At 29.2% G+C, this 24,147-nt stretch overlaps 1 protein-coding gene and 1 pseudogene across 1 annotated transcript; one reads left to right on the forward strand and one right to left on the reverse strand.

The window, feature by feature from the left end:
• The first annotated feature begins 678 nt into the window (after positions 1 to 678).
• On the forward strand, positions 679 to 2,151 carry LOC111292818 (aquaporin NIP2-1-like). The gene is made up of 3 exons (XM_089767304.1): positions 679 to 759; positions 969 to 1,030; positions 1,315 to 2,151. The coding sequence occupies exons 1-3, from the start codon at positions 694 to 696 to the stop codon at positions 1,568 to 1,570; spliced, it is 384 nt and encodes a 127-aa protein (XP_089623430.1). The 5' UTR covers positions 679 to 693; the 3' UTR covers positions 1,571 to 2,151.
• Positions 2,152 to 3,208: 1,057 nt separating this feature from the next.
• LOC149516555 (structural maintenance of chromosomes protein 4-like) lies at positions 3,209 to 22,646 on the reverse strand (annotated as a pseudogene).
• Between the last annotated feature and the right edge of the window lie 1,501 nt (positions 22,647 to 24,147).

The following is a 24,147-nucleotide window of genomic DNA, read 5'->3' on the forward strand; positions in this document are numbered from 1 at the left end:
TATCAAACATATAAAATTTCTAATCACACTTTTTCGATCATATTTTTTAAATGTATCTTTTTAATTCAAATCTTTTTCACTGCAGCAGCAATGCTTAACAAACCATTAATAGTTTTGAACTCAAATAAAAGTTTCACTTAACCACAATTAGCAAATATACATGAATAATGGAATAATTCATGGGCGGTCCGTACTTATCTTTTGAGCAGCATAATTATATGCTAAATTAAAAAATAATGCAAATCGTAATTGTGAGTACTCCCTTCCCCCCCCCCCCCCCCCCCCCAAAAAAAAAAAAAGAGCACTACAAACGACGAAAAATAGAATATAATGAAAGAAATATGAATGAATAATAATATGTTATGAATGGATGTTCTTCCATCACTTTCAACGTTTATTTTTCTTTATTAAACAGTGCTGGAAAATGCAACATGCATTGAGATCAAAATATTGTATGAGTTAAATAATTGTGAAGACAGTAACAATTATGGTTAATTATATTCAAATTGCAATAACTTTTAAGAACAAATAAATCAAACCTTGTGGGGTTTTAATTTCTTGCAGGTCCCATTCTATGCTGCAGCTCAACTAATAGGAGCAATCTCTGCATCATTCACACTTCGTGTATTATTGCATCCAATAAAACATATTGGCACCACATCACCTTCGGGGTCATATTTTCAAGCTTTAGTCATGGAAATAGTTGTCACATTTTCAATGATGTTTATCGCGTCAGCTGTGACAATTTATACTAAAGTTGTAAGAATTATCTCAAAGGATTATCGATGCTCTAACTCATGACATTTTATCATCGAGACAAATGAATTAATCAATTGAATCAATCAGTTATTGATACACACATATGTTTAATGTCACAACACACTTATATTGTACATTCTACTCAAAGTTTTGTCCTTTTTGACGTATAATTAGATCTTTCCAGTTTTTATATGTTTCCATATTGACAGGTAGGTGAGCTAGCAGGCATAGCTGTTGGTTCTGCTGTTTGCATAACTTCTATCTTGGCTGGGTAAGCAACTTTAGAAATCTTCATTTATGAGTCAACTCTTCCAATTCCTTTTTCTTAGTTGACTTTATATGCCCATAACCTTACATTAATGGACAGATTCATTTGTCCAAATTGTTTCTTGAAGATTCTCTTGATAATGATTCTTCAATAGATGACAAAAAAAATAAAAACCAGCTTCTAGGCCACAACATATGTACATAAGCACACATACAACAAAAAAAAAAATGTAATGCTAATCACAAGTTGTCTAAGCATATATATATATATATATATGTATATTTCAGTCAAATATCAGGTGGATCAATGAACCCAGAAAGGACCATAGGACCAGCACTTGCTAGTGCTCAGTACAAGGGAATTTGGGTGTATGTGGTTGGACCAGTGATAGGAACCTTGACGGGGGCATGGTCTTACAATCTGATCCGAATGACAGACAAGCCGGTGCATGCAGTCACTCCTCGTTCATTTTCATTCAAACTTTGTCGAATGAGAAGCCAAGATGGAGAGGTTCCAAACGAAGAACCTGTCAATAATCTTTGAATTATCGATCCATTGTTCAATATCAAGGGCAAGGCAATCCTCAGACCCTCTTTATGTCTACCCTGAAAACTAGATTATGGACATATCTTGAAAAAATGTTCATGTATTATAACTGTAATACATATATAGTTGTATGTAATAGTATATAGAAGTAGGGTTGGAAAATAAAATTATGATGAAGAAAGAAGAATAGCCTGCTACAGCTACTGCAACATGAAACCAAATTCCCTGTATGCCAAAATGCACTTTGGAAAAAATAAGGAAAGTAATCCATCATTGGATATGCCAAAAGTTCAACATTAAGAAAAAAAAAAAAAAGAAAGAAAGCATAAACAAACAATCAGCAAATCAAAATCTGTTTTCAGAACGATAAATAAAAAGAGAAACAGAGAAAGATTATAGCTCCCATTAATTAAAGCAAGTGTGGAATGGAGAAATAAATGTGTGTTTGAGGAAAATTATAGCTGGTCGAATCATTCTTCTAACGTTATAGTGGCCAGTACTAGAGATTATTTGCATTTTAGGGAGACTAGACGGCTTACTTCTATCAGGCAAGTTCGGCTTATTACTTGGCAACCTCCTCCTGCGGAGTTTATGAAGGTGAATGCTGATGGCTCAACTTTATTTAATCCTGGGGAACTTGCTGTAGGAGACATTGCTCGGGACTGTGAGGGGTATTGGAACTATGGTTTGGGTTTGAAAATTGCTTGGGCACGAGGCATTCGGAGATTGCTATTAGAATTGAATTCTCTCTTGGCAGTGAAGAAAGTTACAGGCCCTTACGTGATTAGGATCCGTTATACCATGTTATTTACAGGGACTGGGATTGCATTAAACACATTTACAGGTAGGACTGGAACTGAGCATGAATGAATAAATGTATGTTTGTGGTTTGTTTATTTATTTTTAGAGGTATTCGAGTTCAATTCATGTTCATTAAAAAAATTATTTTATTCATTTATGTTTGTTCATTTAAATAATACGTTGTTCACATTCGGTTTGTATTTATTCAATTAAATTAAATGAACTCATTTGTGAACATTAAACAAACATATTCACAAATATAAATAAATGAATATATTTATAAATAATAAATAAATTATAATTAAACAAATTTAAACAAATAAACCCTACACGAACATAAATTAACCTAAACAAACATAAACGAACTTTAAAATAAGATTAAGCTAAAAGATAAAAATATAATTTTATTAGTATTATTATAAACGAACAATAAATTAACAATAAACGAATGAGCTTTAAACAAACTTTAAATTAATTTATTCATGAACATAAATGAACCAAACAAACTTTGGTTTGTGTTCAGTTTGTTTAATAAACGAACATAAAAATATTGCTCAAAATTGTTTGTTAAACTTAATAAATGAATATAAATGAACAGAAATTGAACATATTTATGAATAGTTCGATGAAAATTCTATTCGTTTATATCTCTATTTACAGGGAATCAAATTTCAGTATTGATTTCATGGCAAGTCGGGCTTTCAATGGAGTTGTGGGACAATACACATGGAGAGGCTCATAGTTCATACATAGTATAATATATATTTTTAGGTTAATATAACAAAATGATTATAGAAACAAACCAAACTTCAACCAGGATGATGCATATACGAATCATGCAGCTTTCTCACACACCATAAAACTGCCAGGGTTGATAGTAATGTTCTTAGTGCAATTATCAGTTTTGTAGATCCCAACGAGTCGATCAGCCAACTCAAACGTGTTATTCTTGAGGCTGCAGTTTTAAAAAGACAAAAAAATGGACTGAGTACATATAAAATTGATAAATTGTTTCATAGCAGAAGAACTTGGGGAAAGAAACATACCTTATGATAATGAACTGTGCATCCTTTATCCGATCCTTGACGTAATGTCTAACAATGGAAACATTCTAGAAGTCTGGAACACCATAAAAACCGTCAAAGTTAGGAGCCTCAAGAAGTGGAACCTCAGAAAAGAAAAGGAAAAAGGTTCAAGAATATGGTAAATATGTACCTAGAGCTGCATCAATTCATCCATTACATAAAGTGGCGTAGGCTTGTAATGATGAAGATCCAAAACGAGAGCTAATGAGCTGAGAGTCTGAAAGCAGTTATGAGAGAGATGTTAGAAAACCTAAATACTTACAGAGGAATGGGGTAAAAACGATCGTTTGCATGCATGTTAAGCATTCATAAATGGGTAGTCAACATGAAGATGCAACCTTTTCTCCTCCAGATAAATTTGCAATATTCTTCCCGCTCATTTTGGGTGGTCTAACACTGAAAACAACACCTTCAGAGAAAGGATCCAAAGAGTCCATCAGTTCAAGTTCTGCATCTCCTCCAAGCGTGATAATCTGTTCAGTTAAGTCAGTTAGCTAGAACTATTACTTTATGAAAGCAGGTAACAAAAGAAAGGGTGGGAAGGGAAGGAATCTATAACCTGCAAATATAGAGAAAAAGGGAAAATCATAAATAACCTGAGTACTTGCAAATTAATGAGGTTACCCCCATGTCCAAAAGAGATAAATATCTAAATGGAAAACCACCATTGAAGGCCAACCATAAACCTAGAAAATGTATTCTGGCTTTTGGCCTCTCACTAGTCCAAATCCACCAGCTCCCTACCCGGCTACCCCAACAAGAAATAGTACTAATAAACAATGAAATAAGGGCCTTAGTTTTGGCAAATAGCAGTTCAATGCATGGTCTCAAGACAAACCTGATATATTTCCTTTAACTTCAACGATATTGCATTGAATCCTGACATGAACTCATCCAACCTAAATATCATGATTATAACAATTCAGTTTACTGAGATTAGATAACTTAAGGTGAAAGGATAACTTTGATGTCACAATAGGGGAAAATAACATGAGAGGATATCCATGCCTTTTCTTTCTCCTTCCATCAAACTGCTTCTTTATATCATCAAGCTACTGGGTAACTGTGTTAAGATCCTCAAATCGCTCATTAAACAGTGATACTTTTCTTCGATATCTATAACATCAAGTACTTGAGTGAACATTCATACAGGAAAATAGATCACTTTTTGGAAACATGAAAAATAACAAAAGCAGAATTCATACTCTGAGATTGAATCAAGGTTTGGATTTATCTCTTTCAGCTATATTTCCAGCAAAGTCGCCATTTCAAGGGCCCTTTTCAGGTCACAGGCCTCAGTCAGAGTCTCATTAGCCAAGGTTTTTCTAAGCTTTTCAACTTCTAGATCTTTCTGTATCCTGCAATCAACAAGATAAAATGTTGTTTTAAAATCAAAGAGTGACATACTGTTCCATATGCTTTTGTAGAGCAATTTCCAAGTCATCAAGCCTTTTCTTGTAGCCCTTCCCCTTTATTTCTAACTCCTTATGCATCTTTTTCATGCCTTGGAATGTGAACTTAGCATCCACCTAGGAATTACCAAATTGATACAGTTAAATCAACGAGCATAAGCCCAACCTAGAGAAAAAAAAGAAGCATTAAATTGCATGGTACCTCTAATGCACGTAACACATCAACATTTTTTTGTCTTTCATACTCCGATTTTGATTAACCCAGCACTGCTCCATGTTCATCAATTAAATATTGTCATAATGTCTTGGGATAACTTACCTATTAGACACTAAAATCATAGAGTGACCATCAATTTTTTTTAACTAGATGTGATTGACAACTTATGTGAATCTTTTTTTTTTAAGGTTATTCTAAGCTTAAGTTGAAGGTCCCTAAAAAGAATAGGTTCTGCTTTACATTAATAGAACTAAGGTTAGAGAGTCGGTTATAAGCAAAGAAAGTATTAGCACCCTTTTACACCCCAAATTGATAGCAAGTTAATTATGTGTTATCTTACCTAAGTCTTATCAAAGATAGTTTTATCATGCAAATCAATCAATGGTAATCCTTTTATTTACAAAACATGATGATAAAAAAAAATTTATCAAAATATCAAGCAATCATATAATACATATTAAATCATACCATGCAAAAATTGTTATGTAAATATATTATAAATCATACCAAATATTATGTAATAATATCATGCCTAGATCATGCTAGAATATTCATGCAATAATGTCATACAAATATATTAATTATCATGCAATAATATAAAATACCATGCAAATATATTAATAACCATGCATGCAAATATGTAATCATGAAATCAAATATAATCGTACAAATATATTAGTAATTATGTATAATCATACAATAAATATAGAAACATGTAATTAAATATCATTCAAATATAATATTAATCATTCAATAATAATAAATAAATAAATAACTATGCAAATAAATATGTAATTAAATATATAAATCATGCAAATAAACATGCAATTAAATGTATAATCATTTAAATAATAATACATAAATCATGCAATCATGTGAATAACAATATATAAACCAAGCAAAATATGCAATTAAATATATAATCATGCAAAATAATAATACATAAATCATGCAATCATGTGAATAATAATATATAAACCATGCAAAACATGCAATTAAATATATAATCATACAAATAATAATACATAAATCATGCAATCATGTAAATAATAATATATAAATCATGCAAAATATGCAATTAAATATATAATCGTACAAATAAACATGCAATTAAATATATAATCATGCAAAAAAATATATTAATAATCAAGCAATTAAATATATTAATAATCATGCAATCAAATTAAATATAATCATAAAATAAATATATTAATAATCATGCAAATATGTTAATAACTATATTAATCATGCAAACAAATATATTAGGCAAATAAATTATTAAGCAAATATAATATTAGTTATTCAAATTCATGAAAAAATAAATACCATGCAATAAATATAAGAATTAGAGTAAGCAATTAATATTATAAAAGTTACGCAAAAATCACAAAAAAAAAAATGAAAGCAAACATTATCTTAATGGATCACGGGTTCTAACAAATTTCACCTTTTCAAAATTGATTCTTCTTACTATAAATCTTAGCCTTCTTTCCAAAAATTCCAATTGGATCTTCGTAGAAATTTTTTTTTCTTGATTGCTTCTTCCTTATTGATTCAAAAATTTGCCCAAAAATTTGATCTTTTCTATGACCTTTTGATCTTAAAGTCAACTGCTGTCAGGCCCTCCTTTTTGATCTTAGATTCAAGGTCTTTATATAGGGATTGAATCTCTTTCGATTTGAAAGAAATTGATTCAACCGAATCAAGATTTCTCTCCAAATTTTATTCTCTCTATAATCTTTCATTTTTCAATAGATTGAGCTCCAAGTCTTTCCAAAATTATTCAACCATTAAACTTAAAATCTGAGATAGAATCCTTGAGTCGGATTTAATCCAAAATTTTTCATGTAAAATCTTACATTTTTTTCTTTTTTCTTTTTATCCTTTTTTTACTAGTTGACTTTGACTCTTTTGACTATAAAAAATTAAACAAAAAATTAAACTAAAAAATTTAAAATAAAAATAAAATTTAGGGCTTAATCTTTGGGCCCAAAATTCACTTTACCCTTTAAAACCCAATTGCACAATCAAAATCAAAATTTCAAGCCCAATGAATTTCAAAAAATCTCTGGACAAAATGGAGTTTTTATAGTTGTGCCTTTTTTATGCATTTTCTATAAAATAGAAATTGTACAAAGACAAAAAACATTAGTTTTATTCAGGTTAAGAAAAGCCGAAAAAGAAAATTACACCTCAGAGGTTTGAAACTTTTTTTTTTTGAAAAATACTCTCTACAACTGAGGCTTCGAAACTTTTGAAAAATAAAATGCTCCCCCATAACAGAGGTTTTGAAACTTTTGAAAATAAAATTCTCCTTCATAATTGAGGCTTTTGAACTTTGGAAAATAAAATGCTCTCTTACAATTAAGGCTTTGACACTTGGAAAAATAAAATGCTCCCTCACAACTGAAGCTTTGGAAGTTTGAAAAGTAAAATGCTCCTCTATAATTGAAGCTTTGAAACTTGAAAAAATAAAATGCTCCCTTACAACTGAAGCTTTGAAACTTTGAAAAATAAAATACTCCTCCACCGAGTTGTTAGCTTTTTAGGTGAGTAGGTGATATAAGAGAGGGTGAATTGGATCTCTCTAAATTCTTTCCAAACAATGATTTTAATATAATTGAATAGAAAATTAAAATCAATATCAAAATATGATACAAATAACAATAAATTGATAATCTTAAAGCAAAAGCAAAGTAAAGAGATAGGGATAGAGAAACCAAACATAAGGATTTATAGAGATTCGGTCCTTCTCCACAGGGCACCTACATCCTCTCTTCATGGTTATCCACACTAATGTTTCAATCCACTAATCTTGAATTGAAAATACAACCCTATCATTTTTTCTCTAAGGCTTAAGATAGAAACCTTTACCTTTCATAATATTTTATCCAATCTCACTACAAAGCTCTCAAAAGGATACCTCACCTCTTGCTCTTTTTCTTTTTTGTAAATTAAAGGTAATTTTGCAAACAATAGAATAACCTCTCTAAGGCTAGGTATTTGCTAAGTTTAAGTATAAGAAAATGATGAATGAACAACAAATATGATTTGGATATAGTAAATACAAAGATATAGACTTAAAAGCTCTAAAACTATTGATTTCTTTGAGAGATATGAATATATAGCTTGTTGGTGCTTGCTTTCTTGATTCTTAGGCTTCTTGGTATATTGGAATGCCTAAATTATAAAGGAAAAAAGGGAAATAGCCATTGGGAATTCTTGGGAAATGAAAAACCATGATTGTTTCCTTTGAAACTAGCTGTTAGAGCTTGTTCGGGGCAAAAAGATTGATTGGTATTGATGGGGATTGATTGGTTCTTGAATTTCACTCAATATTTTACTGTTATAGCAAAGAGGATCGATTGATTTTGGTACCTAATCGATTGGGTTAGCCAGATTTTGGATATTGAATGATTCTAGATGAATAGTGCCACTAGTTGCTTCTTATTTTGCACTATACTCACTAATTTGATCATATATTGAGTTATACAACTCCAAATCAAAAACCGTTTGAAGATTTAAAAAGCTTTCTATCCATATAAAATTCACCATCTAATTCATCGCATTTAAATTATAGTGAATTTTCAAATTTACCCTTTGTGCAGTTTTTAGACAACTATATAGTGTCTAGTAAAAATTCCAAATCTTTTCTTAGAAAGTTTAGATTTTGATTTTGTTTTATCCATTAGAATTTAGACTAAAAAACATTTTCAGCCATATAAAATTCAAATATTAAAACTTTGTGAATTAATAAAGAAAAATAAAATAATTTTAATTTTGGAAGACTTTGTTATTGTAAAACAACTTTCTTAAGTTAAGCTAGTTTTCAAAACCAATATTATCAAAATTGTATTGAGTCCAAGATGAATAAGTTCACTTTAAAAATAACAATTGGACTTTCATTTAAGCTCAAATAAATAATGTTTAAAGATAGTTTTGATTTGAAAAATAAGAAAACATAAAGAAAATTTATCTAAATTTTGAAAATCATATTATTTATTTAGTACCAAAATAATAAAACTTAAGAACATGTTCTAAATAAATCTTTTTCAAAATCTTGATCAAGCTTATTTAGCTTAATGTTTTATCATTTCAAAATAAGGATCAATTCAAGGCTAACATGCGTCTTCAACTTTGAACAATAAATTTTCCTTCAAGGCTTCAACTTTTGGAAAAATAAAGAACTCCTCCACCGAAGCTTCAACTTTGAAAAAATAAAATCATGTCCAAGAAAGCTCCTCTTCAATAAAGGCTTGTAACTTTAAAATTCTCATTCAAAAAAGCTCATTCTCAACAAAAGCTTGAAACATAAAAACAAACATCAGAAATTTTCAAGATTATGTTTTAAGATCTTATAGATCATTCTTACCTTAAAAAAAGCTCCTCCTTAACAAAAGCATTGAAACTTAATGTCATAATGTATAGATCCATGGACCTACCGCTAGACATGGATAAAAGGAGTCACCACCAATTTTTTTGTTTAGGTGTGATTGGCCACCTGAGCAGATTTTGATCTATAAAATTAGAGTTTAGGTTTGAGAGTACGGTTACACATGAGAAAGGTTATAGCACCCCTATAGTGCCTATCCAAAGGATGGTACCAGTTTGATTTCAGATTATCTAAGGCTTAATCATATTTATAATTTACCAAATTGTTTAATATTGAAAATTAACCCTAAAATTGTTGCAATAGTTTGATACCAATTTAGGATAATTCTCTTACCTCAAGAGTATTCATGGAGACTAGTATCCCACTCTGAAAAGGCTCTGTCGTCGGATTTATTAATGTATTTTTATTTTAAAAAATTAGCAAAGTCTCCCAATTGTTTGGTAGGACTTACTTCAAGGTATATCTCCTAATAGTTTGGTGAGATTTTATTATAAAAATATTTGTAAAAATTTTGAGAATCTCATTAAGTCTCCCAATAGTTTGGTAAGACTTAATTTAAAAAGCAATCTTTCAATTGTTTGGAGGATGATAACATTGTTTGTTTTTGTTTTTTTTTTTTTAAATTAATTTTATGAAATTTTCCAATAGTTTGGTGGATTCCATAAAATTTAAATCTAATAAAATTTTCCAATAGTTTGGTAGGATTCATGAATTTATTTGAAAAGATTTTTTTTTATTTTTATATTGTTTTTTGAAAATGAAATAATAGAAGAAACTTTTACAAAATATTTAATAAGTAATAAATTATTCGATAAAACAACACAATGAGTAATAAAAAAATAAAAATAAACACAAAATAAAATATAAAAATTAAAATATAAAATGAAAAAAAAATAGAGTTATAAAACAAAAATTTACCAAGTGAACATCGGGTCAAACAGGTCAAGTATGGCTTTCATGCGGATCCTCCTTTCTTCACAGTAGAGGCAATTTTCAGCAGCCTTTGTTCATAAATTTACCGCCAACTCTATTTGATGCCTGGTCCATGTCATCGCAAGTCAAAACATCAAATATGCAAGGAACATGAACTTAAGCTAGCTGAAAGGACCCTAGACGCTGCAGAATTAGCCACGACATCATAGTGAGAAGTATCACCTCTTATCACTGCCTCACTACATAATTGCATGATACTTTTGAGATTTTCCCAGCCTTTCTACATAATACCAATTTCAAAAGAACCCGAGACCCTAAACAACATCAATGTCTTCTTCATTAACTGAATATTTGCTGAAAGTGTCCAGAACTCCCTCCAATAGCTACTTTGTCACAATCTCAATGAAACGGGCAACAACCACGGCAAGAATGAATGGTTTTGAACTGGGCAACATTGAGGTTCTTATTGATGAATCCCACTTGGAAATAAATGGAATCGGACGGTGGCAAATTCACATTGACCTCATCAAACCAAAAGAAGAAGCGTTACACCTGAATGCCTACCATTATTATGGAAGCTGTAGTTGGACAATGTGGTAGGTAGCAGACCAACTGGGAGGCCGCATTTGGGAAAGATATCCCAGACCGTGGGTGGGGCAGGCTTAAGCTCAGACTCCGACTCAAGATTAGAGAGTGATTTTGGGATTCAAAGGAGCCAGGATCAAATGGGAATTTAAGTATTTGGATACCATAGTTTTGGGAAAAGAGTGGACTTGGCGTCCTTTTTTTTGTGTTGGAGTTCTTTTCTGTCCCCCTCTTATGTGTTTTTTTTCATTTTTTCTTTAAAGGATTCAATCTATTTTTATTATGAATCAATTTCAGTAACATAATTGCATAAATCACGTGCCAAAACTTCCTGCAAAATCTTCAATGTAATTGCATGAATCAAGCACCAAAATTTATTGCAAAATCTTCAACGTTTTTTTTTTTTAAGAAAACTTCTTCCTTTTTTTGTTTTCAGACAAGTAGAATTAAACAAAATAAAATCAAATAAATAAAATCAAATTAAAATTAAAACTTTTCTTATTAGGCTCAATTGAGCTCAGATCAGAACTGAAAGCCTATTTCCAATCTTAAAAATTCCTAGACAAAATAGAGTGTCTACACTTTAAAAAAAATCTTGTCTTAAATCATTCTTTGTATCTCATTTGAATCATTATTGATGTCTTCTAATGTCTCTTTGCAAAAGTATTTCCTTATCTAGTTTTTCCTTCATGCATTCCAAACATATACAATTAATGCATGCAATGAATGAAATGATTCTCTATAATTCTCAAATTCAATTTCAAGGTTCAAACTTTAATTTTTCTTCCTTTCAAACATGCATGATGAATGGGATGAATATGATGAACATAATGTATGCATACAATGATTGCATGAGCCAAATATTTTTCAAAATTCCATCCTAATTTCACAACTTAAACTTTGATCTTTTTTTTTTTCAAACATGTAGTGCATGAGTGCAATAAATACGATGCTATATGCAACATGTAATGAATGCAATGAATACAATGCATGAATGCAATGAATGCAAAATTCCAACCCAATTTCAAACTTTAAATTTTTTCTTTTCCAAATATGCATGATGAATGCCATGAATGAGTGCAATATTCTCAGCATGATGCATGCATGTAATGCATGTGGTGAATGCAATGTATGTTATGCAATTCATTTATCTTTTCCATTGTGGTAACTTAGAGGGTTTTCAAAACTCTTGATTTATCTTCTCACTCCTTTTAACTTATCAATACTTGTGGTTTTCAACATGAGCTATCATGCATCATCAAGTAGTCTCAACCATTATATATAATCTAAATCCAAAGTTTGTTTCTTTCAATGGGATCTCAACACTCTTTTTCATGTCTTCTTTTTAGCTTCTCATCATGTTTTTCTTCAACTTCTTGGGAACTAGCCAGCAAATGTATCAACTGATTTATGATCCAAAATTCCTCTTCATTAGCTTCATCATTGGATCTAGACATTTTAAGTGTTTCTTGTCATTTGTAAGCTACGAGGATCAACATCATTTTAAACTTCTTTCTTCTTTCACATTTCATTTTTAATGTGCCCAGTCACTTTCAGCTTGTTCAAAATAATACAAGGATCATTCATAATAGTCATTTATTCATTCATCATCATTTCAATGCCAAATGTAATCCATGACATTTCTTTAATTCATCATGAGGAAAAATAAATGGTGAAGAACAAGAAAAATCAAAGAAAGGGTATTCATTATAAGAACAAGTTTGGTAAAGAACAAATAGGTAAAGAAATCATTTCAGGATGAATCAAGATAAATGCTAGGAAAGGTATGCAACATCTAAGATAAAGAATATTCAGACAATTCTAGACAAATTAATTTTGAATTCTTTTTCAAAAGCTTATTCCATTGATATTCTTGATCTTTCATCAATTCAAGCACTATCCCTATTTCTTCAGGATCCTTATCAAGGTTGTTTTTGTAAGTTTTCTTTTTGTTTACTTAAACCACTTTTTGGGGTTTTCAATTCAAGTCTTCATTTTTTTCTCTATTTTCTCTTTTTTTAACTTTTTTTATTTTTATTTTACTTTTATTTTGCTTTTTTGCATTTTTTTTTTTGCACATCTCTTTCACATCATTTCTTTCTCATTTTTTTTCCTTTAATTCACCAGTAACATTTTGATCAAAATTCTCAACATTCTCATTACAAGTTTGTCTTAGTTCAATTTATGATTCTCACTTCAAGCATTCATATTTAATCAAAATAAATTTTTAAAGGAAGTAACGTATGCTAGGGTGAGAGGTTATGAAAGAAATAAATAAAGTAGGCCCAAAATTAATTGAAAAGGTTATAAACCAAAAGATAATTTATTATTAAATGGAGCAGTTTGTTTTTTTGCCCTATTCTTCATCAATTCTATTTTTTTCTTTTTTCTTTCTTTTTTTTTTTACTTTTTATTTATTTACAATTTTCATCATTTTTTAGGAAAGATCTGAGCTCCAAAGAGTTTTTTTTTTTTTTTGCCCCTAAAGTCATTAAGAACCTTCACTTTTCCTTTTTTTTTTTTTATTTTTCTCTTTGTGATCAAGCCTTTTTCAAACTTTGCTCTCAATGTAAAGGTTGACCTTTGGTTAGGGTTTTTTCCAAAGAAAATTTAGTAGGCTCAAATGGGATAGCAAATGAATAATTTTACTCTTTGTATGAAGGGTAAAAGAAAGATGGTAATTTCTCATTTCAAATATGAATACTCTCAATGAAGAACATTTATTGACTAAAAGCAAACTTGTAAGTGATCATCATAAAAAACCAAACACTATATTACTTCTGTCTATGAATAAGCAAAATCCTATGCTAGTTTCATTTCATGAAACCTATCCTTTTTTACTTCAATGATCCCAACAGATTAAGAGTCTCAACTTATCAATTCCATCAATATGAATGATGCTTTCAAAATTGAACCTAAATTATTTTCATGATTGTTTGAACATTCATTATTTCGAACATGGGAATGGGTGAAATATGGAAGGCATGTATACAAAAGCAATGGAACAAATGAAAAAATGTAATGAAAATGCATTTGTCACTTTATTAAAATGATGAAAAATAAATAAAAGGCTGATATAAAAGACTCGAATGTTCCAAACTTGCATTATTTTTCAAAGTTCCTAAAATGACAGATATTTATAAAACCTCTTTTAAAATTATGACCTAGTGTGGTTAAGCAAAGGGTTCTTGATAACACATCTCTTGTTTCTTGATCAAAATTAATCAATCTATTTTTTACCAAACTTTGCACTGTATATTTCAATACTGTGCAATTTTATATAGAATAGCCAGTAATCTTAGGATGATAGTCATAAGTAGCATTAGCATTATACCACTTGAGGTAGGGAGACTTTATAAGTTTTGAATAAATTGATGCAACCAAATAGTTCTTAATGAGTTGAAGGAGTAGCATAGTGATATCATAAGAATTGGATCTATAAGACCTTTTTTTTTTTCACCCAATTCTTAGGTTGAGCAATTGGTTGAGAGTTAGCTAACTGTATAACTAGTTGATAAGCATAAAAACTTGAAAAGACATTGTTGATGGTTAGGTAGTAAGGTTGGTACATCAAGTAAGAATAATATGGGGTGAAACCTTTAACTTGTTGCTTCTAATGAATTACTGCTTGAGCATCTCTTTCTTTTTTTTTTAACACAGCTCCTTTATTTGCATCACCACTTCAAGCTTTCCATTTTTTATGGCATATTCAATGATTTCTTTAGAAATTACCATATTAGTAAAATTTTTAGTGGCATTGCCAATCATTTTCTATAGTAAGGAGTTTTGAAAGTATTGACAAACAAGATTGTGGTCTCCTTTTTAGTGAGTGGTGGTTGAACTTAGGTAACAATATGCCTCTATCTTTGGGCATATTCTTTGAAACTTTTAGTATCTTTCTTTCGCATGCTTTGTAGAAACATGCGATCTCATGCAAGAACTATAATGTGTTTGTATTGTGCAATGAAAGCCTTTGCAAGTTCCTCCATCCACAAATGCAAGATCCATTTAGTTACACATACCACCTCACTGCTAAACCAATAAGACTACCTTGAAAAACATAGATGAGCAACTTCTCATTATGAGCATATGTTGTCATTTTATGACAATACATTGTAACATGTGTAATAGGACATTTGGTCTTATCATATTTTTTAAACTCAAGCATTTTAAAATTTGGTAGAATCATGACATCAGGAACCAAGCATAATCCAGTATCAATCTATTGACCCATAAAAGTTTGTTCCTTAAATGGCTTTAAACGTCTTTTCTATGAGATCTATCCTTTGAGAACTAGAACTTTCTTCAGTTTTAATAAAGCCTATCTAAGCTTTTCTTATTCCTTGAAATCATTAAGATTTAAAACTTGTGTAGGATTTGATGTCTTGATGTCAAGGTAATAGGAGTAGGAGCGACAGTTGTCGACATGTCAGTCTGCACATAAGGATAGTTTACAGTGAATGGCATTTGGTGTTGGGTTTCTTAAGATATATGTGTTGAATATGGGCTAAAACTAAGGGGATACAATGGATCAATCTCATTTTGTATCACCACCTCCTTCACCACTTTCTTTCCCTTGTTCATGTTCTTTAGCAACTCAATAATAGTTTCTAACTGCCATTTCAATTATTTTTATGCTTTTTTTAGCTTTTGAAGGTAAATAGTATTTTCTTCTTCCATGATCCTTACTTGATATCTAGTATTGTAGCCCCTTAGATTGTTTAAAGATTAAGTTATCCTTAAACCTAGGTTTTTCATAATTTTTAAGAATTATGATGACTTATTATCATGCACTTTAGAAAGATATTTATGTATGAATGCATGAATGCATGAATGCATTAAAGAGGATTTACCACATAAGAATTGTTAACAAAAAAAATCTTTATTAAATTGAAAGCTATTTCTAACCAAATCCATATTATGTCCATGAAAAGTCTAAAACTTATTGTGAAAAGAAATATCTAATTTGTCGATATTGGCTTTGCATTTCATTAAGGAAAGCTAGCAGTTCTTAGCCATGTTTTCCCATTGATGGTACTTTTGTCTTCCATTCTTCAACTTTTTCTACCATGTCCTTAGCTTTATAAGTAGCCATAGTGATTTGGTCAAGTAGGCATTCTAATTGGTTATGCTTTCTCATATATGCTTTCTTGGTTTGTTCACATTCTTCATTCACAACACCTATTTGTGTTCTAATTTTGACCACTGCCCCATTAAACATTTTGATATGCTTTTGTGCTTCGATGAGTGCTTCATCTTTTTTTTTTGCATCTTTGCTTGCATCTATCCATTTTCTTTTAAATGGTTAGGATAAACTATTTATAGCCATATTGTCTTTGCACCATGATGGAAGAATAACTTACTACACCCTAAAGGCCTGAGAAAAGAACCCAAAGCTTATCTTCACAATTGTACAACATAGGTTCATAAGGCATCCAAAAAGCTTTCCATATCATATATTGGATAGTGAGCTTGCATAGAAATAAGATCCATGCTTCATTGGATTTTTGTGTAGTCCATTCATTTTCACAGAATTCTTTAATAGAAGTGCTTGTAGTGAAATATAGCTTGTGAAATTTACAACCATTATTTTCGATATGACTTTTCATCCAAATGGTTAACAATTGAGCACATCTAATAAAATGGTTCTCTTCATTTCTACAACAATGATTTAAAGATCTAATAGTCTCATCCAAAATTGTAGGAATAAGGTTGATTTGGCAACCAAGTTGATCAAAGAAATCCACGACTACAACATCAATATAACCCATTACTTTTAGAAATACCATCATCCCATATAAAGCCAATGCCATCAAATCCATTCCTCTTTTAGTGCCAAAACATTTATATATAAAGTCATGAACAATAGATCAAGGAATACCAACACTTTTATCTTTTTTGCTTACCCAATTATCAATAGTTTGGACATCTATGGGCATCATTTGAGTAAGCTTTTTTCAATAACCAATCTTTTTATTTTTTCAATATAACTTACTAGGATTAGAGTGATCCAAGCAAAAGAGAATTAAATATTCTTCAATAGTTGGCACCATATCAACCTCATTGAACATAAAGCAATGATATGAAGGGTCCCAAAACTAAACCATGGCCTTAATAAGCTGATCATCAATAGGGATTGAAAAAAATAATGCAAGGTCTCCAAACTTCTTTTAGAAAGTCTCATTGGTAGTGACACTTCATTGGCTCCAAATACTAACTAAATTGTTAAGATCATTTCATTTGAGATTGAGATGGATTTTTGCAGGCAAAGCAGTTATATAATTAGCTAGCAAACAATCACCTCTTTTAAGCTAACCTTCCTCAAATTTCATTCTCAAGCACATAGAAAACTTTGATAGGCTCTCCATTGATAAGATTTTTTTTGTTAAGATTATTTGTGGCAATCACTCCTTATGTAAATCTTAATAATGCATGCATGCATAATAAAGTAAAGAGAAAAAAAAGGTTAGTTAACATAATATAATATATAGAAGGAATAACAAAATATAAAAGGTTAGTATGCAAAAATATATACAAGGAATAACATAAATTTACAAGAATAATAACTGTCCCATCATATGTCCTATTTAGTTTTTCTTTCCTTTTTTCTAATTAAAGGAAGGGTAGGGCTCTAGCCTGGGTTTGGATCCTTAGGGTTTATGTATGCTGGGTTCAAAAGCTTGACAATCTAAAGGCTCTCAAATTGTTCCTTACATTGTCATCCATTATAGACTAGTAAGGCACTCCAATCTTCACCCACCATTATAGGCTCAAATGAAAAGGGTTCAATTTGAGTGGAAGTTTTTGTTAGCTTACACCAAGGTTATCACTTCACGAAAGTGTAGGTACTTGCTCTTTCTTAATAAAGGATAAAGCCTGGGTATAAAGCTTATGCATGAATGCAAGTGTGATGTGTGTAAAGGGACATGCCGAGTAATCGAATGTAAAACAAACAAATAAGTTAGTCTACATGAAAATAATAAATAATTACATAATAAAAACTATCAAAGCAAGGTTTATGATAACACATAAATAACTAATGGCTTGACTCTCTATAGTTCTTAGTGAAGTCACCAAACTGTCATAACGTCTAGGTTGGGAGAACTTATCCATTAGACACAAACATCATGAAGTTGCCATTAATCATTTTTAGCTAGGTGTGATTGGCCTCCTAAGTGAATCTATCCTTTTTAAAGTTATCTTAAGGCTAAGCTGATGGTCTCTAAAAAAAATAGGTTTGGTCTACATCAACAGAATTAAGGTTCGAGAATTTGTTAAGTGCAAAGAAGGCATTAGCACCCCTTTACGCTCAAAATTGGTAACAAGTTAATTATGCATTATCATACCTAAGCCTTATCAAAGATAGTTTTATCATGCAAATAAATCAATTCCAATATTTTTATTTATTTACAAAACATGGTGATACAAAAAAATTGTGTCAAAATATCAAGCAATCATGCAATAAATATTAAATCATACCATTCAAAAAATATCATGTAAATATATTATAAATCATATCAAATATGATGTAAAAATATCATGCCTAGATTATGCCAGAATATACATGTAAGAATGTAATGCAAATATATTAATTATCATGTAGTAATATAAAATATCGTGGAAATATATTAATAACCATTCATGCAAATATATAACCATGAAATCAAATATAATCATACAAATATATTAGTAATTATGTATAATCATACAACAAAAATAAAAACATGTAATTAAATATCACTCAAATAAAATATTAATCATGCAATAACATATAATATCATATCATGCAATCCATATAAAATAATGCAATAATAATAATAAATAAATAAATAAATAACTATGCAAATAAATATATTAATAATCATACAATCACACAAATAAATAAATGAATAATCATGCAATTAACAATGTCAATCATGCAAATAAACATGCTTTAAATATATAATCATGCAAATAAATATATGCGATTAAATATATAATCATACAAATAGTAATATATAAACTATGCAAACAAATATACCATTAAATATATAATCATAAAAATAATAATATATAAATTGTGCAAATAAATATGCAATTAAATATATAATCATGTAAATAATAATACATAAATCATGCAATTATGTGAATAATAATATATAAATCATACAAAATATGCAATTAAATATATAATCATGCAAATAATAATACATAAATCATGCAATCATGTAAATAATAATATATAAACCAAGCAAAATATGCAATTAAATATATAATCATACAAATAAACATGCAATTTAAATATATAATCATGCAAATAAATATATTAATAATCAAGCAATTAAATATATTAATAATCATGCAATAAAAGTAAATATAATCATACAAATAAATATATTAATAATCATGCAAATATATTAATAAATCACAAAAATAAATATATTAATCATGCAAATAAATATATTAGGCAAATAAATTATCATGCAAATATAATATTAGTCATGCAAATTCATGCTAAAATATACCATCCAAAAAATACAAAAATTAGAATAAGCAATTAAATATTATAAAAGTTATGCAAAAATCACAAAAAAAAAATGAAAGCAAACATTATCTTAATGGATCACGGATTCCAATAATTTTTTACTTTTTAAAAATTGATACTTTTTACTATAAATCTTAGTCTTCTTTCAAAAAACTCAAACTGAATCTTCTTGCAAAAAGTTTTTTGCTTGATTGCTTCTTCCTTGTTGATTCAAAATTTTATCTAAATTTTCTCTATTTTCAATGAACTCTGTTTGATTTTAAAGTCAATTGCTTTCAAGCCCCTCTTTTGATCTTAGATTGGAGGTCCTTATATAGGGATTAAATCTCTTTCTTTTTTAAAGAAATTAATTCAACCGAATCTAAGTTTTTTTTTTTTCAAATTTTATTCTCTGTGTAATTTTTTTTTTCAATACATTAAGCTCTAAGCCTTTCCAAAATTATTCAACCATTAAAGTTAAAATATAAAATAAAATCTAAGAATTGAATTGAATCTAAGATTTTTCATACAAAATCCCACATTTTTTCTTTTTTCTTTTAACCATTTTTTTACCAATTGATTAACTCTTTTGACTAAAAAAATAAAAATTAAACCAAAAATTAAATTAAAAAATTAAAATGCAAATAGAATTTGAGGTTTAATCTTTTGACCCAAAATTAACATTTTCAATTAAGACTCAATTGCACAATCAAATTAAAATTCGAATCTTAAAAACCTTTCATCTTTCTATAAAATTTGTACAGGAAGAATCTTAAAAACCTTCTGTATCTTCATAAAATTCTCTTAGAACTATAAACGCCTTCTGCTCTATTTCTTTAAAGATGCCATCCAACTTTTCCTTTCCCTCAGTGATTCGTTATTTCTCCTTCTTTGAATCCTCAATCCCCTTCGTTAATTTCTTCACCATTTTCTCACCTGTCTCTATTTGAAACTTGTGACGGTTGATCTCTGTGCTATTCTTGTCAATATCCTAACAAAGTAAGCAGCATGAATTACTAGTTTACCACGGATACTCCAGAATAGGAATTTGTAAATTTCATGTTATGCAGAACTTACAGACTGTATCTTTTCAACCTTATACTTCCGTGTTTTCAACCTTTCACCACCAGCATTTTCCATTTTATTCTGCAGATCTAAAGCCTAAAAATAAAGGAAAAGGTTAAGCAAATAATATGGCATCAATAGATAGAGCACTTTATGTCCTAAATTCTGTCAGTATTGCAAAAATATAGAGAATGTTCTAGTGGGGAGATGATAGATCAAGACAAAAACCACAAATGAGGGTTATAAAAGATTGTACTTTTGCACGTGGGTATCCAAACTGACCTCAAAGGTTTCTAATTTCAAAGAAATTAGCCAACGTTCAGACCCACCTTTTCCTTCAGCTTTTTAGACCCTTGGATGAGTCTATCAATCTCTTTTTCTTCTGTACAAATGATCTTCTTTAGCTCCTCCAGCCTATCAATTTCATCTTGCTTTGGCTGTGATGCAGCCTGTAGGGAATCAAGTTGTTTTTCAAGATATTTATATTCCGAATTCAAACTGTCAATCTGTTTTTGAATGGGAGGAAATGTTGTATGAAACTCCAATTAACAAATGATATCAGCTTCGGAAAATAGATTACTAAGAAAACCTCTTTTAGGCATTTAGCTATCTCCATCTCCAACCGTGCAACTACCTATTCTGAGGCTTGGTAAAGCCTCACTGCTTCAGCAATTCTTTGCCTGATGCTATTTAATGAATCAATTATGGTATCTAGCTCCTTCTCGGCAATAATAACAGCTTCTCTAGACACACTGGCTGCTCGAATAGATGTCCCCATCTTACCACTACGTGACTTGCTTCCTCCACCACTCATGGTACCAGATTTTTCAAAAAGAGCACAATCAAGTGTTACCACACGTCGAAATTCTTTGTGTCCACCATATACAATAAGTGTCGCCGAGAATACTTCACCTTCTAGTCATGTTGAAATGAGATTTGACGAAAGTAGGATGTCATGTTTCATTATATAATAACCAAATCAAAAGGATTGCGCTTTCTTATGAATTTAAATTTATCTTTTCAATTTAATTTAATATTATGATGATTATTTTAATTTTTATTAAACAATCACATACACATAAAACGCGTGTCAAGAAAATTAGTATAACTAAACGTTGATGCTTTTTTTACTAAGACAAAGCGATTAGTGCAGAAAGTTTACTTATATGATTTGATTAAGATATATACGGTGAAATAATAACAAAAATAATTTCGTTTAAAGATCAATGATTTGATTAAGACATATACGGCGAAATAATAACAAAAAGTTGATAATATGACGCAGTTAACTAATTGATTTGTATTGGAAAAAAAAATTAATTGGTTTGTGTCTCGTGTTGAAACAAGTGAATTAACATACTTAGATTTCAGACAAAATAAACTACTTCTGCTTTACCTTACGTTTTAACTACGGTGTCAAGTTAAAATTGACAAGATGACAAAAAAAAAAAAAAAAGAAAAAAAACAGGGTAAAACCCTTGCCCAAAATTCCGGTAGTCACATCCTCATAATTCAGGACAAAGGTTTTAGATAACTTTTGTGAAATTTTCTTAAAAAAATAATTTTAAAAAAAATTTTTAATAAAAAATTTAAATTGATAGATTAATAAAATTCAATGTGAAAATCTATAACATGTAAAGAAATTATTTAAAATATTGTTTGTAATTCAAATTTGATCGATAATTATTAAATGATAAAAATTTTATTTATTTTTACTCAAAATCTTTATCTAAAAATATATATAAGAATTTATTAAATTTTTTTTAAAAAATTTTAAACACTTGATCTATATAATAAAATCTTTCAATTTATTGATTTTAATTTTTATTTAATCGTTTATAATAGAAAAACTTCATCCACTTTACCTAAAAATCTTTATCTAAATCTTTCCTCATTTTCGGTGTTGCATATGGTTCAATCTCAGGATAATAACTTCGTTAATAAAACATTTGGATTTCCCTAAATTTCATGGCAATATTTACCATAAATAATCTTAATCCTAAACTTCGTGCTAACAACCCGGTGCCAAGCCCAATATTTATTGTTAGGCCCAAATTCAATCAATGGATCAATACGCATTAAAAGGCTTTCTCGAGCCCTATTCAAAACTTATATTTATGTATTTTCTTTTTCTTTTCTTTCTTCTTTGTATTTTTCTTTTTGAATTTAATTTTTTATTATAACAATATAATAAAAAGTCAACAGTCTTATGATCTATTTGTAAAATGTTAAACACTTAATTTAAGTGATCATAATAATAATAGTAGTGATGGAATTTATTGTGGTTTAGAACATGTTCTTTTTATGACTTCTCTTAACTGAGATAGGAAATTCAATGCTTGAAGTAGGAATTGATTTGATTATACTATATTTATTGAAGGAATCAAGTAATATTTAACAAGTTTTTTTTTTTCTTTTTTTTCAACTCATTTTATATCTAAAATATTTTTTTCTGACTCGACCATACCACTCAACCGAGCTATTACCTTTTATTAATATTAAGATTCTTAATTAAGAAGTCAAGAAAGAGCAATAAAAAAAAATCTATTGATCGAGCAAAAGGAGAGAGAAGGATTCGAACCCTCGATAGTTCTTTATTTCAAACTTAACTGGTTTTCAATACCAAAGCTATCTACCACTCAGTCATCTCTCCAAAAGCTAATTTCTATTTTATTCTTATTCCACCGAATTGAACAAGGCCATATGAGTTGATACCATCACGATGTATAAAAAAATATTGTATGTGAACTTATAGGTTGATCTATTTATCTGTATATATAGGTATATAAAATGCATGATCTAACATGTTTATTGTGAACGTGAAATAAAAAAATCACCCTTGACCCCATGTTCGAATAAAAGCTGTAAAGGATTGGAATAAGTCATATAGAATCAATCAATTCATGATAAAATCTCTCTACTCTATCTCACATTTTATTAATTTTTTTTTTTTGTTGATGTAATAGAGGGATCAAATGGTATAATTCTTTTGTTGGTCGCTTGGAGTATTAGAAACATGACTATTCCTTTCCAATTGGCTATTTTTGTATTAATTGCTAATTCATCAATCCTACTTATTAGTGTACATGTTGTATTTGCTTCTCTTGATGGTTAGTTGAGCAACAAAAATAATGTATTTTCCAGTACATCTTTATGGATTAGATTAGTTTTTCTAATGGGTATCCTTAATTTTCTTACTTTTTCAATCTATCCATTCTGGATCAAAAAATGACATTTTTCACGAATTCTTCAAATTTTGAGATACATTCAAATTCAATAAAATAATATAGAAGTACAAGTTGTCAAAATGAAAATAAAAAAAAAATAGAGGGGTTTAGCCAAACTTCTGTAATCTATAACTTGAATGAAATAAATAGAATTTCAATGACAAATGAAAAGAAAATGATAAAATAGAAATTATAATAAAAAATGAAATTATAAAAAATTATAAATTAATAAATTATTATACTTAAATTAAATTAAATTAAATTAAATATAATTTATTATACTTTTTTATTAAATATAAATAATAATAATAATAATAATAATGATATTTATAAACTTTGATATCCTCAAATAT

The sequence above is a fragment of the Durio zibethinus genome, chromosome 10, assembly GCF_047325235.1.
Source record: "Durio zibethinus cultivar Kanyao isolate XHJ-2024 chromosome 10, ASM4732523v1, whole genome shotgun sequence".
NCBI classification, from domain to species: Eukaryota; Viridiplantae; Streptophyta; class Magnoliopsida; order Malvales; family Malvaceae; genus Durio; species Durio zibethinus.

Bases quoted from the DNA above. Each gene is read 5' to 3' on its own strand.
- LOC111292818 (XM_089767304.1), top strand. From the start codon at position 694: ATGGAAATAGTTGTCACATTTTCAATGATGTTTATCGCGTCAGCTGTG. The intron at 760-968 runs GTAAGAATTATC...CCATATTGACAG, and splicing joins TGACAATTTATACTAAAGTT to GTAGGTGAGCTAGCAGGCAT. The intron at 1,031-1,314 runs GTAAGCAACTTT...TGTATATTTCAG, and splicing joins ATAACTTCTATCTTGGCTGG to TCAAATATCAGGTGGATCAA.